Source organism: Mus musculus, chromosome 11 (assembly GCF_000001635.26).
Source record: "Mus musculus strain C57BL/6J chromosome 11, GRCm38.p6 C57BL/6J".
In the NCBI taxonomy this organism is placed as follows: Eukaryota; Metazoa; Chordata; class Mammalia; order Rodentia; family Muridae; genus Mus; species Mus musculus.
In genome coordinates, this window is record NC_000077.6 from 95,498,245 (window position 1) to 95,514,903 (window position 16,659).

The 16,659-nt window shown below is 53.3% G+C and overlaps 1 protein-coding gene across 2 annotated transcripts; it reads right to left on the bottom strand.

Annotated features, from left to right (window-relative positions):
- Positions 1 to 11,600: 11,600 nt before the first annotated feature.
- Nxph3 (neurexophilin 3) lies at positions 11,601 to 16,321 on the bottom strand. Of its 2 annotated transcripts, none has more exons than XM_006531933.4 (2): positions 14,676 to 15,870; positions 11,601 to 13,288 (listed from the first exon to the last, which is right to left on the bottom strand). In XM_006531933.4, the coding sequence occupies exons 1-2, from the start codon at positions 14,802 to 14,804 to the stop codon at positions 12,584 to 12,586; spliced, it is 834 nt and encodes a 277-aa protein (XP_006531996.1). In that variant the 5' UTR covers positions 14,805 to 15,870; the 3' UTR covers positions 11,601 to 12,583. The 2 variants fall into 2 exon arrangements, with proteins under 2 accessions (XP_006531996.1, NP_570928.1); NM_130858.3 differs by lacking the exon at positions 14,676 to 15,870 and adding an exon at positions 15,916 to 16,321 and having other exon boundaries at positions 11,602 to 13,288.
- Between the last annotated feature and the right edge of the window lie 338 nt (positions 16,322 to 16,659).

The window sequence follows — 16,659 nt, forward strand, 5'->3', positions numbered from 1 at the left end:
GCAGCTCAGTGGTTGACTGCTCTTGCAGAGGACTCAAGTTGGAATCCCAGCTTCCAGCGCACAGCTGCATGTGACACTAGCTCCAAAAGGATCAGTCACCTCTGGTCTCGGGCACCTGCGCTCACATGTACATGCTTGTACATATATGTACATAATTAAAGATAGATATTTTTAAAGGTTTTATGCTGCTTCTGTTTACTACTAATAATTCACTCACAGATGCAACAGTATGCCACGGACTGTGCCTGTCTCTAGGCACATAGCCACAAGTAAAACTGACTCTTCCTTGTTAAGCTTAGAGCTTGACAAAATATAATAAGCCCATAAATACTGTTTAAAATACTTGTTAAAGGAATATTCATCAATGGTATAGAGATGATAATAACCAGAAGAAAATACAGTTAAAATATGTTAAAAGTGTCAACAAGAAAAAGTAAGAAAATATGTTCATTAGAATTGTCAACCTGGCAGCTGGATGGTGGTGGCTCATTAGATCCTAGCGCTTGGGAGTCAGAGAAGAATTGGCCACACAGCAATCCTTGGGGTCTATGGTCATTCCAGGGTAAGACTGCAAATGGGTCAGGTAGTACATGGGCAAGGTATACAGGCAATTCATTGAGGTGTGGCTGTGTTGTGATGGATAAAGGAGGCAGAGGAGCACATGAGAATGTGTGTGTTCTACAGAAAGTTTTAAGATTTTTATTTATTTATTAAGATTTATTTATTATTATATGTAAGTACACTGTAGCTATCTTCAGATACACCAGAAGAGGGCGTCAGATCTCATTTCGGATGGTTGTGAGCCAGCATGTGGTTGCTGGGATTTGAATTCAGGACCTTCAGAAGAGCAGTTGGTGCTCTTAACCGCTGAGCCATCTCTCCAGCCCAAGATTTTTTTTTTTTTTTAATTTTTGAAAATTGTGTGTTGGGATGGAGAGAGAGCTCAGGGGTAAAGAACACTAGCCACTTCTCCAGAGGATCCAGATTCAATTCCTAGCACCCACATAGCAGCTCACAACCCTCAATAACTGCAGTCCCAGGAGATCTGATGCTGCCTTCTAGCCTCTAGGAGCATCTGGCACACATGTGCATAGACATTCATGCAGCCAAAACACTCACCCACATTTTTATGTGCATATCGGTGGAGTGTGTGTGCACATGAGTATAGGTAGCTTTGAGATAACTGGCCCCCTTGGCGCTGACAATACAGGTGGCTGTGAGCTGCTGGACATGGGTGCCTGGGACTGAACTTGTGTCCTCTGAAAGAGCAGTACTTGCTCTTAACTGCTAAGGCGTGAGCATATTTAGAGCTGGACGTGGTGGTGTAGACCAATAGAGAGGAAGCCGTTAAAGTCCAACTGAGCTCAGTAGAGAGGGGACAACCTACAGTAAGGCCAGGTAGCCTGGGCTCAAGCAGTGCACAAACTAGTAGGCCTGTCTAGTAGTGGGAAAGTAAGCACATTTGTATCTAGTGACTCATTGTTTGTTTGGTCTGTTTGGGGGTGGAGGGAGTAGGGTGGGGACAAGGTCTCTTTATGTAGCTGTTCTGGACCGTGCTACGTAGACCAGGATGACCTGGCCTCACAGAGATCCTCCTGCCTCTGCCCTGTTAATGCTGAGATTAAAAGTGTGTGCGACCACACCTGACCTGTGCTTTTTATAGTTAAGTAGAAATGAGGAGATGGCCACAAATGGGAAAGAGTGGTGTCTAAAGGGAGATCTGAGCTAGCCATGGAAGAGGACTTGGAGTTGGTGCACCTAGGCATCGCTGAGTGCTGCCACGCGGGATCTGAGCCTTAAGCGACACTGGTCTGAGTGCAGACCAGGGTAAAGTTTTTACTTTCTTACCTGTATAATGGACATATCAGATAGATGTCTAAGAAGTTGGGGAGCAAATTAAGTCATGTCCCTAACCCAGAACTTAGCATTGAATAAAGCCTCCAGAAAGATATACAGCTGACAGTGTTATGGGTGTTTCTGTATGGTGGTTTCCATTTCTAACCTGTGCCATAGGTGGCTTTTAGAGGCCGTCTCCTTTCAAGATTTCTTTGAGCACAAATCTATAGTGAGGAACTGTCAAATATGAACACCTCTGGGTGAACAGGGATCTTTGACAGCAGGATTCACTCTGGAAAAAAAAACAGTCTTGTGCCTGGCTAGCCAGTATCCTGTGGGTTCAAGGTGGCTCACTGTTGACTGTAGAGGAGGAAGAGACCCGCTGAAGTCCCAGAGAACAGCCTGTCCTGAATCTTGGTCACATGGAAATCACTCTTGGGTTCTCCATTTATGATTCTCACTGTCACCATTGTGATAGCTCCAAAGGTCAGGAGAGCAGACCTTCTGGAAGGAGGTAAAAGGCAGGACAGAGCCACTTCAGCCTGCAGTTATAAAAAAAATAAAGGTTGGCAGGAGGAAGTCACTTGACGCCCAGAGCCCTGCTTCCTGGGCGGCTGCTGCTGCCTTGGGTGGCCCAGGAAAGATGGATGCTAAATCAAGCCCCTCTCTGCACGATCCTCCTCCTCTTGCTTCTCCTTTTCCTGTCTTTACTGTTCCCTGTTCCTCCCTCCTTCTGGAGCATGGAAGCTTCCATTTATTTCTCCCCTGTTTTCCTAGACATTTCCTTCCCGTCTCCAGTCCTGCTCACCAGAGTGACATCTTGAGCCTGATCCTGCTGCATTAAAAAAAAAAAAAAGAAAAGAAAAGAAAAAAAAAATCCTGCCTCCAATGAGCCCTTCAGTTCTGATCTCCACGGAGATGTGGCAGATGGCAGAGCCTGACTGAGCGGCAGTAGCCCCCATCCCAGGCCAGGGAACTGCCAGGACTAGTAAATGGGCTAGTTATGTGCCTTTCTACACTTGTGTATTTCAACTTGGTGCTCCCCCAAAACCAGAAACACTGTCATATCCTTAAAAAGCAGCCTGGAGGAGTGCAGCTCCTCTCTAGCTGTTTATTTGTCCCTGTGGAAAGCTTCCACATAGCTACTAAGTTCAGGACTTAGCCGTGATTGAGACTTTCTAGCTAAACTTTGTGTCCCCGTGCCTTCAGCCCTTCCAGGATGTAGTTCATCTGTGCCGATGTAGGATGTAGTTCATCTGTGCCAGGATGTAGTTCATCTGTGCCGATGAACTAGCCATGCACAGGGGAATGGGGAGAGGTCTAAGACTCACTCGTAACTGGCTTCAAACATGCTGGCTGGACCAGAGAAAGAGAATCCTGGTCACCTTGGAGACCATTCTTTCTCAAGTGGGTGAAGATGATGTAGGTGGCCAAAGAGAAAGGGAAGGGGCTGAGTTTGGCCTGGGCACAGCTGAGGACCCCAGATTGGGGTTGAAACCCTGGTGCAGTGGGATGGGAGAGCACCCTGGCAGAGTGTGTGTGTGGAGGCTGCACTCTGGCTGTTATCTCACTGAATAAAGCCCCTCTAGCCACCACATTCTCCAGAGATGTGTGGAGGGATATATAGCTCATGCTGGAGGGGGCTTCTCCAGAGCCTGCAGAAGTGGGGGTCTTGACCCATGAAGCTACAGGATACAAACAAAGGCCCTGTTTTTATGTGTTTTGTAAAAATCCATGGGAACCTTCTGACCTTCCCTAAGATTTTTAGTTTGTTTGTTTTGTTTTGTTTTTCGAGACAGGGTTTCTCTGTATAGCCCTGGCTGTCCTGGAACTCACTCTGTAGACCAGGTTGACCTTGAACTCAAAAATTCGCCTGCCTCTGCCTCCCGAGTGCTGGGATTAAAGGCGTGTGCCACCACGCCCGACTACCTAAGATTTTTTTTCTTGCACATTCCATGACCGCCATTCTCCAAGCCTCCCACCCAGTATCAGAGATGGTTGTAGTGTGTGGCTGGATTCTACATCCATGCTACACACATTTCTTGATGCTTCACTCATTCTAAAAAGCAACCTGAGAGAGAAAGAACATCTCATCTCCCTCTTCATGAATAAAGAAATTCAGATACAAGCCCGAAGCAGTGGCACACACCTCTAATCCCAGCACTCGGGAGGCAGAGCCAGGCAGATCTCTTGAGTTAGAGGCCAGCCTGGTCTGCTGAGCTGGAACAGGTGGCAAGTCAGAGGCGACACGTTCCAGGACAGCTAGGACTACACAAAGAAGCCCTGCCTCAACAATCCCTCCCTGCCTAAAAGAAATTCAGATACAAAGTTGTTCTCCAACTTTGCAGTAAGGAAGTGTTAGAAGAGGAGTTTGAATCCAGGCAGCCTGGCTCCAGAGTCGATCCTCAGCTGCAGAGCTACACAGTGTGCCCTGTAAAGGAGAAGTCCTTCCTCCTCCTGTGAGACGCTTATGAGTTGGAGGAGGTAGTTGGAGGGTAACTGAGTGATAACAACCCAGAACCTGCCACATGTGCCACTATTGGCAGGGCACATCCTTCCAGTCGCCATGTGAGCATAGATGGGGGAGCTTACTACCCCCTCTCAGAGAGGCCAGGGGACCACACCAAAATCACCTAGCAAGGAAGACTCAAACCCAACTCCCTTCAGACATATGCTGACTCTACATAGCCTAACCCTAACTCCAGGGAGAAGGGAGCTCAGGTTCCCTGGCACCCTGGAGACTTCTCTTTTCCCAAGCCACAAAAGGAGTCCTGGGTTAGGCCTTCTGGAATAAAGAAGATGGCCGTTGGGGGCTAGAAGATTTATTTATTTTACAATTGATGATCCTAGCCCCTCATCACCATTTCCCAAGAGTGAACTGTGAAGACCATTCTAGAGAAGACAACGGTCCACTGAGGATGGGAAGGACGTGTGCCAACACTGTGTTTCCTCTGTTGCCCTCGCTCTTCGTAGGGTTGCAGGGGTGCAGCAGCCAATTCCTGTCCTCCTGAGAAGGAAGGTATTCACAAAGAGTACCATCAGGCACAATAGGGGTGATGTCACACACACAGCTCAAGGGGCCAAGGTACTTGGGTTCGGGTAGCGTCACACTACAGTCCTGGGGAAGTACCACCCAGACCATTCAGAGGTGGCCCCACACCGCCTGCCTCAGGGAGCCACAACAGTGTGCCCTGTGTGCACTCTCTCTTTCTCCCGAGTCCATCGGGGATGCCCACATTCTCTAAAAGTCCCAAAGTGAGCAGGTACACAGTACTGCACATACAGTCCAAGTTAGGATCCGGCTCTGCAGAGGCTGGGAAGAGAGGATGGCAGAGGAAGCAGGTTTGGGGGTATCCAGTATAGGAGGACAGTAAGGATGTCATACAAAGACCCTACGTATTAAAAGACCCTATCCAAGCCGGGCGTGGTAGCGCACGCCTTTAATCCCAGCACTCAGGAGGCAGAGGCAGGCAGATTTCTGAGTTCGAGACCAGCCTGGTCTACAAAGTGAGTTCCAGGACAGCCAAGGCTACACAGAGAAACCCTGTCTCGAAAAACCAAAAAAACCAAAACAAAACAAAACAAAAGACCCCATCCATAAAGCTAAGCCAAGCTGCTCCCGTGCTGGGGCTATCATTCGGGACTGTGGGGAGGGGGCGGGGCCTGTGGCTCCCACACCCTGGAGCCACTTCCTCTTGAGACTCCTGTTTCTGTCCCAGCCCCTGGCAGCTCATTGACCCCAATAGAACACTTCCTCTGAGTCGATGGCTCCAGTGTAAACCCATGCCTCTTGTCTGGGTCTCCTGGCCCAGCGGAGACCAGCTGGAAGTTAGAGAGGCTTTATTAAACAATATTTGTTGAGTGAATAAGTACCAAGGAAGAACAGAAGGGGTATTAACGGATGATGTCCACAAGGCCTATAAATAGCCCAGCTCACGAGTCTGGGTTTCGGTCTGTCCTTGCCAGGGCTTGGCAGACTCTGGCCAGGCTGGACTCATTCTGCCATTACAGGGAGGGGTCTTTAAGCTACGAGACCCCTCTGCAGCCCACCAAAGTGACCCCTTTCCCCTTCCACACCCAAGACAATGAGACTGAAGAGAGACCTTTATAGACACTGCTTTCCTTTGGTGGGTACAGAGGTACCCCTGTTTTTTTAACCAGAGCAACAGAAAGGAATCTGAATCATGTTTTCTTCTACCCAGATTGGCCTGGGGAAGGGCCAGGGTCCTGTAAGCAGACCGTGCAGGTCCTGCTCTCGGCTCAGAGCCCACACGGACAGCATCAGGCTTTAGAGCTTGGTACCCTGTTTCCCAAGGATCTGTTCTGCAAAACCACACCCCGACATGCCCCAGCTGTGCCCTATAGACCAAGCCAGAGTTCTGGCTGTGCTGGCTATTCCAGGCTCTCTGTGGCCACCACAATGGGAGGCATGGGAGGCAATGCCAGCTCCCTCAGGGCTGAAAGGCCAGCCACTCCTCCGCCCTGTCAACAGTGCCCCCTCCTGTCACTAACCCCCTTCTGCCTCTGGACTTCCAAAGCAGTGTTGTTGCAGGTAATTAAAGGGTTTTAATTAAATTAGGATCCCATCTGGCTGGGATCAGTCAGGCCCTTAACGAGGATTGTGTGTCACCAACATCAGAATGTGTATGGGGACTTAGACACGTGAGGACTGAATTTGGGGCCTGGAGGTCCTTCAGATGGGGGGCAGAGAATCCTGAGCTCCCTGGGGCTCCCTGAAATAAAGCGACTTGTACCACCTCCATAAATGAGGCCATGGAAGGGGAGAGCAGCAGTTTCCTTCTTGCCCAGGAGTCTCTAACATTTCTGAGATGTGTTGGGATGTGTGGGCGTTATTTCAGTTCTACCAATAAGGAGACCAAAGTCTGGAAACTGAAGTGCTTCAACACGAGATTCAACAACAGCTTCAAGAAATGGAGATCTTGAGGGCATGAGGGCCCCTGCCTATAGCCTTTGCCCTCGCCCTCAGAGATAGAGGTAGGAGGACTGGGAAGAGCCCAAGGGCAGCTTCTGGTATATATACCTGGGCTAGGCCAGCCTGGGCTATATGAGGCCTTGTCTCAGGAAGGGGGAAAAAGAGGAACCCTAAAACAGAGGGTTGAAGATGATGGGAATTTCATTTTTTCTCACATACAGAAGTCTGCAGGCAGCTTAGGGTTCTCAAAGACCATATCCCCATCCAGCTTGCCACTCCCCCACGTCTCCGTGGCACTTATGCTAGCATCTCCAGGCTAGTGTCCACATTTGCCAGATAGCAGGGTGGATGAGGGACAGAGAAGGAGCAAAGGGTGAACACCTCTACCTTAAGATGCTTGACACTTACTCTATAAGCACTTGACCTAAAGGTCACTGGCCAGATCTCAGCCACAGGGTCACATGTAAAAGACCAGGGTGCGGGATGGGCCAGGGAAATACAGGATTATGTCAGGCAGCTGTGTGCCCAACTAGCAGCTGGGGATCCCATTATGAAGGAGGCAGGGAAGGCTGATGGTATATTAATTCTCTTTTCCTATAACAACAACAACAACAATGGATAAAAATGAAGTCTCTGCCAGGCGTGGTGGCACATGCCTTTAATCCCAGCACTTGGGAGGCAGAGGCAGGTGGATTTCTGGGTTCGAGGCCAGCCTGGTCTACAAAGTGAGTTCCAGGACAGCCAGGGCTACACAGAGAAACCCTGTCTCAGAAAAGCAACCCCCCCCCAAAAAAAAAACCAAATTAAAATGAAGGCTTTGTTTGTTTGTATAAGCTTGCAGTTTGAAGAGACAGTCCATCACAGCAGGGAAGGGATGACACCATGAGAGTGGGACAGCTGGTCACATTGCACCCATAGGAAGCAAAGGGATAGATACTGGTGCTCAGCTTTTTCTTTCTTCCTATTCGGTCTAGGGTGCCAGCCCACCGGATAATACTTCCCACACCCAGGGGCCAGTCTTCCAACTTCAGTTAAACCTCTCTGAAAACACCCTTGCAGACACGACACAATGGTAGAGGTATGGCCTCGACTCCATTCTACATCCAGTCTAGCTGGCAATGCAGATGAACCATCACATATATTATGAGACAATTAGCCATTTCTGCCATAGGTATTATGTAGCAGAACTAGAATATGAATCCATGTCCCGCCGTGGTCCCACCGTGGCCCAGCCTTGGCCCAATAATTTCCCCAACATTGCACCAAGGTAGGGAGAACTCTCACTTTTTCAAATAAGGAGGCTCATTGAGTGATGTGGCACATACCTTTGTTCCCAGCACTCAGGAGGCAGAAGCAAGTGGATCTCTGAGTTTGAGACCAATCTGGTCTATTTAACAAGTTCCAGACCAGCCAAGTTACATAGTGAGACCCTGTCTCAAAATATTCAAGCCAGGCAAAAGTGGCACATACCTTTCATCCTAGCACTCCAGAGGCAGAGGCAGGCGGATCTCAGAGTTCGAGGCCAGCTAGTTTCAAGACAGCCAAGGTTATACAAAGAAACAGTCTCAAAACAAAACAAAACAAAACACTCTCAAAAGAGGCATTGGGCATTGGTCCTTTGTCCAAGATCATTCAGATAATCCATTCCACTCTGGGGACCAGCTCAAGCTCCCTGCATGCCTTGTTGCCATTTCCTTAGAAGCCTCTGCAGTTCAGGAGGAATTAACGCGTTCCTGGAGACACGAAGCCAGGTGGCTCTCAGATAATGAGCCGAGAAGCCTTGAGCTCAGCAACCTTGACTCCACTTACTGGGTCAGCTCTCACAGCTTAGCAGGTCAACAAGAAATAAGGTTCCTGGTGAAGCCAGGACCTGTCCCCTTACCAGCAAGACCCAGGTCTCTTTTGTGGCATTTGTGCCACTCCAGGACTTTTGCATAATCAGCAGGTGCCGCCCCCACCCCACTTTGCCTGAGCCTGGTGGGACTGATGGCGTCTCTTGTCACCTGTCACCCCAGCCCCCGGTTCTCCAGGCAGCACCGCAGGACTAAGATTCTTCTGGAGTAACATTTCTCTCTCCCACTCCCAGCCAAGACATTGGATCGCTTCCCAACTCAGAGTAACTGGTTCATTGAGTTTCCTGCAACCTATTGCAAAAGCCCACTCAATGATCCAAGTCCCTGATCACCCGATGACCTTTAGCTGCCTCCACCCCCGTAAACCCCTTCCTCCAACTTCCCTCTCCACCCACCCACCTTGTGCATCTCTGAGCAATAGGCCTCGCCACGGGAACCTGCCACATGCAAGGTCATCAGCTCTCCTGCCAAGGATGGGGAAGGAGGTGACTCAGTTCCCGCTTGCTCATCTAGGGAAAGAGAACGAAGGAGAGGGAGGAGGGACAGAAACCCATTCAGTTTTGCCTTAAGCTTCACCAGGAGGAGAACTAACCGGGCTTTGCTGACAGGGAAGTCTCTACTGGCTCACGAGTTACAGAGAAAGTCACTGCAGTATGGAGACTGCTGAAGCCAGGTGGCGCCTGTGTGCATTCACAGCTAAAGAGCACAGCAACTCCAGGTATCCTGGTGTTCAGGAGAGTGGTTTTCCTTCATCCACAGAACAGTTCTTGGCCTCAGGAAGATGCTACTCTGATAAGAGGAGGTACAGCCTTTACCTCGGTCTAAAGCACCATCCAGTTCCTCTTCAAAGAGGCTTACTGTTTGAAAGAGACACAGTTCATCACAGCGGGGAAGAGATGACATCAGGATGCCTCAGATGCCCTCCCAGCTCTGATGGAGAGACACAAGCCACATCCTTGAAGAGGATGTGGCAGGCTTGCTCCAGGGGCTAAACCCATTGGAGAGATAAGGCCCTACCTACTTAGTTGCGGGAGGCGGGGGGTTGCAGACAGACTAGAAGTAGGGTCCCCAAATAGCTTGAAAAGGTTGCAGGCTGGTCTCAAGGTCAAAGAAACCTTGAACTTTTAGAAGGTTCGTCAAGAAGAACCAGTTCTTTGTGGATGCTGCCAAAGGCCAGAGGGAGAGGTCAGGGTGCTTTGTGGGATCCAAGGTCCGGTCTCTACAGGGGATTCCTAGCTGTTGCTCAGAAGGGCAGAAATGGGTATCCTTTCAGCCAGGGAAATAGATCTGCTACCCTTGTGAGGATCGAGGGGGCTCATGAACTCTCTGAAAAGACTGAGAGAGACCGGAGGTCTCCTCTAGTGAATCAGGACTTGGGAAGATATTTGTTAGCCAAATCTGAATTGAAAACAGCCTGGTTGCTGGGGAAGGCAGATAGGCAGGAAAGAGGAGGCAGAGTGTGCGTGAGGGTGAAATGAAGTTATTAAAATGAACCCACCCCCTGTGCAGGCAGCACAGTGTGCCAGAAAGGCCGGGCCCTCCAGCTGTCCGCAGCAGCTGGCTCTCCGCAGAAGAAGAGGAGTAGGAGGGGCGGGTCAGAGTGCCCGAGCTTTGCTAGAGTTCAGTTTGCACACAGAAGTGGGGATAGGGGAGCCTCACATTTTTCTTCCTCTTCCACCAGACCCTACAGGTGCCTTGGGACAGTGTCTGGTGAGAGGCACAGGTGGGAGAACCCTCCAGATTCCAGCAGTCAAGATTTGTCTTGGCGGGGGTGGGGCATTGGGCGGGGCCAAGTCCAAGTTCTAACTCTGGTCAATGGTACGGAGGGGAAGGAGAGAGAGAGAAAGTGTGTAGGGGCATGCGCAGTCTTGAGTCTCCTCAGGAGAAATGGCTCCAGGGTGATTCAGGGCATAGATGAGAAGGGAGTGTGCCCCCCTCCCCTCCCTTTCCATCCATCTTGGTTTCTAGGTCATTTCACATACAGAGGGGCTGCAACCAGGTGTCCGTGTGCTGCCGTGTGTACCTTTAAACCATCTGGGCTCAGAGATAGTGGGCAGAGAGCAAAGACCGGAAATGATCAGGACATTGGTTCTCACTCTGGGACTCTCCTCATTATGGCTACACTTCTGAAAGGGACCCTGGGGACCTAAATGCAGATCTTCAAGGAGAGTAGACCTAGGATGACCTAGCGTGATTGGAGCTCCAGCCTTCCCTTCACCAAGCCCCCAGTGTCAAGGAGCCTTGCCTGGGCCTTTCTTTACCCATGCTGATGCAGTCTCCAGCTGGAGGAGGAAGTGGCTAGTCTCACCCTCGGTTTGTCCCCATGCCACCTCAGTCTGTTCCTTCTACCCCAAGAGGCAGATGGGAGTCACAGCTGGAGAGAGCAGAGATGAACCTCTTCATCCTCTGGAGCCGGAGCCAAGTTTGCTTAGAGGTCACCAGGCAGTTTTCGCAGGATGTCAGCATGTCCCCAGGCTCGGGGCCCAGAGACACTCCTGCTGAGTTAGGTCAGACCCTGAAGGCTGCAGGAGCATAAGCCCTCTGGGTGATTCTCATGGGTGTGAGGGCTGCATGATACAGAGAAAGAAACAGAAAGAGGCCAGCAAGGACAGTGGGCTTGATCAGGCCATGCAGAAAAACAATGGCAGAGCTGGGGCACCTCTGGGCATCTACCACTGCCCCCTGCAGGGCTCGAGATGGTACTTCAGGGAGGATCTGGGGAGGAAGATGTCAGCCTTACCTCCCCTGCTGCCTCTTCCCCGAAAGCTGCCCCTTTGGGTGCCATGACCAGCCCCATAAGTGTTACTTTGGACCTCTGGCACTAGATAGTGTGCCAGCAAAGGGTGTCAAAGAAGCCAGCCCAAAAGCCCTCAGTGAGCCCCTAGCTCCAAGAGATCTGCAGCTTTGGTCCCCATTTGGACCACACTAGCCAGCCAGGGGGCCCATGGTCCCTCTCCCCTGGATTACTTAGAATAGAATACAGTGTCCTGGGAATGCTTTATTTCCTGCTCCAAGGACAAGACTCTGCACAGAGAAGTGACAGGGCATCTCACAAGACTTCCCACCCCTCCCCCCACACACACCCCACAGACAACACTAGGGCACAGTTCCAGCATGGCCACATAGCCTCCTGAGCCTTCCTCTGCGGATAGCCCCACCGCCCAGCAAAGGAGGCTCTATCCCTATCCCAGAATGCCCCAGTCTTACAGGAAGAACTGGCTGTCAAGGGAGGGAGCACTCTCAGCAGGTGGTTAGGGCAGAGGATGGGCATACAGCACATGGGCGGACTTCTGCTTTGTGCCCCTCATGCTAACAGGACCTATAGTCATCCTGTCTCAGCTGAAGGACAAGGGTGGCGCGCCATCAGCAAGAGGTGTCAGCGGTACAAAGGTGCTGGAGGGAGGGAGAGGGGATTTCTGGAAAGGAATGGCCTGGCTGGTGACCGAGAGTCATGACAGCAAACACCCAAGGGTGGGGATGAGGTTGCCATTTCAGCCTCAGTGCGGGGGAGGGGGGGGGGGAAGGGGCTGCCCACTGCCGGCTCCCACGGGAGACGCCATTGAGCTCTCCATCCTAAGTTGTCTACACAGTTGGACTCCCCTTTGCTGACCACTGTCCTCCTTCTGAATAGCAAGGAGAGAGACAAAGGTTGAGGTCTTCTCTGTGGCTTGATCTGGGGTTGCCTGGCTTCCCTGCCCAGGGGCCTCGGGGCCCAGCATCTGCTTTGGATAGGAGGGAAAGCCCTGTAAGGCTGCCCAGGGCATATTTCTCTTCCATAACAAGTATCTTCTAACCTCAGGTTGGGCACAGCACTGGGGACCCTTCCCCAACACCTGACGCTTGATCCTGACCCACCAGGCCTCTCTTCCTCTCCACCCCCTCCCTACCTGAGGTCCATCCCTTTCCCTGCCCAGTGTCCAGCCAGCCAGCCTCCTGCACCGGCCTCTGCCGCCCATCTAGGTCACCCAGATGGGTAGTAGGGGGTATCACTGTGGTAGTTGTAATCTGGGCACACCTTCTGCACCAGTCGATAGTCCGTGCTATAGAAGGCAATATAGACGCAGACAACTTTGAAGGGCTGGGAGCAGCTCCAGGTGGCCGAGCTCTGAGCGTGGTCACGGGAACAGATCTTGGCTGGGTCGTGGGTACAGAGCGAGGTCCGGCGGCCCCGTTCTACCTTCTCCCACTCCATCCGGCAGTTGAAAATTTTGGATGCCTTGGCTTCGATGAAGATCTGCTGCTCTTGGTGAAACTCCACAGCTTTGCTGGGGGGTACAAGGCTGATGGAGATGTTACCTTGGCCCGTGGCGTTGTGGCGGAAGTGGACGCTGAAGGTCCCGTTTCCGTGGTCCACAATCTTGCCTGTGACCAGCAGGTTCAGGGCCACTGTCTTGATGTTGGAGTAGAAATCACCCCATCCAAATATTTTTTTCACCTTGGTCGAGGGTAAGGGACTTTGTTTGGGGCGGTTGGGGGGCTGCCCAAGGACACCCCAAACCTCCCCGGGTGGGGCTAACAGCCCTAGGAGGGTGGAGTTGGCCAAGGGGCGGGACTTAGGTGAGATATGACCTCGCTTGCGAGGCACCCTAGGCCGAGGCTGGCCCTCATGGTCATCGTGTTCAGGGTCCTCTGAGCCAGGCGGGCCATCGTCTTGGCCGCAGATGACCTACGGAGGGATTTGGAAAGAGAATTAGAACCTTGTCCTCAGAGGACCTAGAAGATTTGAGATCTGGCAGAGCATCCCATCAGTATCTACCTGGTCTCTGTCCCTGTCTACTCAGGCTAAAGGGGTGGGGTGGGGAAGTAAGCACTTGTTCCCTTGGGGGTCAGGTGTGCACCCTGGCTCTTTCATAATCCACCCTCGTGTTCTGATGCTTCAGTCATCTCCATATCTCATCTTTACTGCCCTGCCTCAGCCTGCCATTCAAAATCTGGAGGGGGTCTTCTGGACGTCTCTCCTCTCCATGGACTAGGGTACCAGAGACATACGACTCTACTCTCCAGATAGGTCCCAGTCAGATGGGAGGGCTTGGCTTCTGATCTTGCAGAAGACCCCCCCCCCAGTCTGAAGGGAATGCAGACTGTCTACCCCTTTCCCTCCAATTTATTTATTCACTTCTCAATCACAGCCTTCTTCTCCTCCCAGTCCCTCCTCCCACTGCCCCTCCCCCATCTCTCCCTCTCCTTCATCTCTGAGAAGGGTGAGGTCCCTCCTGGATAGCAACCCACCCTGACACCTCAAGTCACTGCAGGTCTAGGTACAGCCTCTTCCACTGAGGCCAGCCAAGACCGCCCAGTTAGGGGGAGAGTTTCTACCCTTGAAATGTCCAGGTGCCTGGGAAGTGTCACTTCTTTCTATCTTCCAGGAGTCCTTCACCTAGAGCTGGGAGTTGCAATTTATTTGGGGAGCCCCACCCCTACCTTGGGAGCTCCCTTCTGTCAACACACACACACACACACACACACACACACACACACACACCGTATATCTTTTAAGACGTTTTAGTCTTCTGGCTAGGACACCGTTCCTAGCCCAGTATAACTGCCGACTTTAGAGGCAAAGACAGCCTATGCACCACAAAATACGAATCCAGAACCCAGCCAGAGTCCTGGTCAGTTACCAGTTTGGTTCAGGTTTTGCTAAGGCTAGGAGACCAGGAGCAGATGGCACACCCAGGATGGCCAAGCTTGTGGGAGCAAAATCCTCCTCTGGGGAACACGTGATGACATGCCAAGATGGCACTTGCATGATGAGGGACCAGCTCTTGTGAGTCCCATTTCACAGGTGAGGACATCGGGCCTTGCAGGTTACATCACAAGACATGGGCCACAAGTGTCAGCCTTCCCATCAACAGACACAGTCCCACCTCACGACCTTTTGCAAAAGACTTTTATCAAAGCCCTGTTTCCACCTGGAATGCCCTGTCAGACTCCGCCAGGGCTTGTCTTGCCTACACAGGCTCAGCTATGGTGACAGGCCACACCTTGGGGAGGCTTTCCTGGAGGAGAGTGGAAAGAGCCAGCGGGGCTCAGCAGAGCAACAGGGAGGTTACCTGGTTCCCTAGGCTCCATGGCCTGAATGTGTGTTTGCTCAGTTCCCGAAACCGAGTTCTTCCCAGTGTGTCTATGTCACCAGTGAGGGGACAGGAGCTCAGCCACAACATCTGGACTGATGATGACATGGGTGGGGCGGAGGGAATCCTGAGGAGCTGGGATGGGAGGCTCCAAAGGGTTTAGTTCTTATGCTCTTGCTCTGGCCTTGGTGACCAAGCCAGTCTCGGAGTTAAGGCTGCTCCTGCCTCCCAAGTCCCCAGTGCCCCAGGGTCAGGAGTCAAGAAGGAAGGCTCCTGGGTTTGGGTTTAAGGCTGCCCACCTGTGCGTACTTGGCTCTAGGGTTTAACTAAATGGTTGAGACAGTCAATAGCTCAGTAGTAAAGAGGGCCACAGGAAAGGGCCAAGCAGGGAAGACATCCTCCCTAGTCCTAGAGTGGACTAGGAATGGAAGGGTTGCTGTCAATGGGAATTGTTTTGAGGAAGGGGGCCGTTCCAGTGGCGCCGAGGCGGAGGCTTCTCCAGGACAGGATTAGGGTCGGGACAGATGTGGGGCGGTGGGCGCGGGTCGCGAGAGAGTTAAGCTACAGGGTAGGGTCCAGGGTGGGGTTCCAAGGCACCCTGGGCCGCGGGGGAGCGGGGTCTGGGCGCTCAGCTCAGCTGCTTTGAGCGCCTGGGGCGGGAGCCGCCTGCCCAGGTCCTGTGGGGCTCGGGCTGCGCGCTGCCGGGAGAGGCGAGGAAAACAACAGGCGAGGAGGGAGGGAGCGAGAGGGACGGCGGGAGGCAGGGACGCGGGGGCTGCCCCCGGTCCGCCCGGGTTTGGCGCGCCAGGGCCCACAGTTCGGGATTCTCTGGGCCCCAGAGGTCAAAGAAGAATACCGCGTCCCCTGGCCGGGCAGGTCACCTGCCCCACCCCCGTTTCGCGCGTCCTGGGATGCTGCTACGAGAGGTCGGGTAATCCTTGGCTACTCAGCTTGGGGGGCCTTTTCCCTAGTGTCACTCGCACCTCCCGCGATCAGCCGCGGAGTGGGTGGGCCATCCAAGCACCCTCCTCCCCGCCCCTATTAACCCTTCCAGTCCGGCCTCTGGCCTCGGACCCGCCCTCTCCCCTAGCCTCCAGCGTTCACCGCATCCCCAGGATGCCGGGGTGGGGGGAGGGAGAAAGTTTCAGGGCTCCGCAGCTTCCCGCGCTCTCCCCATCCCCTGGCCCCCGCCCTGCGCCGCTCCCCGCGGACCACTCACCAGATAGAGGCTGCCCTGCACTAGGAACACGAAGCAGCAACGGGTCAGTTGCATCTTCCTCCTTTGCTCTCACCCGTCTCTCTTTTCCTTTCGGGGTCCCAGGCCCCCTCCGTCCCGGACTGCTCCTTCAGGCGCGCTGTCCCATGCTCCGGTCCCCGGTGGCTCGCGGCCCTCCCCTCAGCCAGTTGCTGGGACCGACCCCGCCCCCTTCGGTCCAGCTGTGCAGCCGCCGCCCCCTCCCCGAGTCCAGCTGCTCGCCGCGCGGTCCCTTCTCCCAGTCCCAGATGTGCGCCCGGAGCGTCTCGAAGGGGCTCCGGCTGAGCGGTGACTCTGCCGCTCCAGACAGGCGCTCGGCGCCCGGCTTGTTTCCAGAGGCTCGGCTCTCACCCAGATGTGCTGGGGACCTGCGCGCGCGCCCGTCCCCGGTGCTAATTCCCCAGACCAGACGGCCCCTCCCGCCCCGTCGTGGCGCGCCCCCTGGCGGACGCCCCGGGCCACGCCGAGCCGCGGCCGCCCGCTCCCCGCTCTGCGCCCCGCCAGACTGGAGCGCTCCTGGCGCCCAGGCGCCTCCCGCTTCCTCGTCCCTCCCACTGGCGGCGGCGGCGGCGGCAGGTACGGTGAGCCCAGTCGGTACCTCCGGATTTAACTCCTCCCCTGCCGGCCAGCAGCCTGGGGACCTGGGACGCCCAATTTCCAGCGTAGGGGACAGGAGGAGGGCGGAGGAGCTCTGGGTGAGGAGGCAAG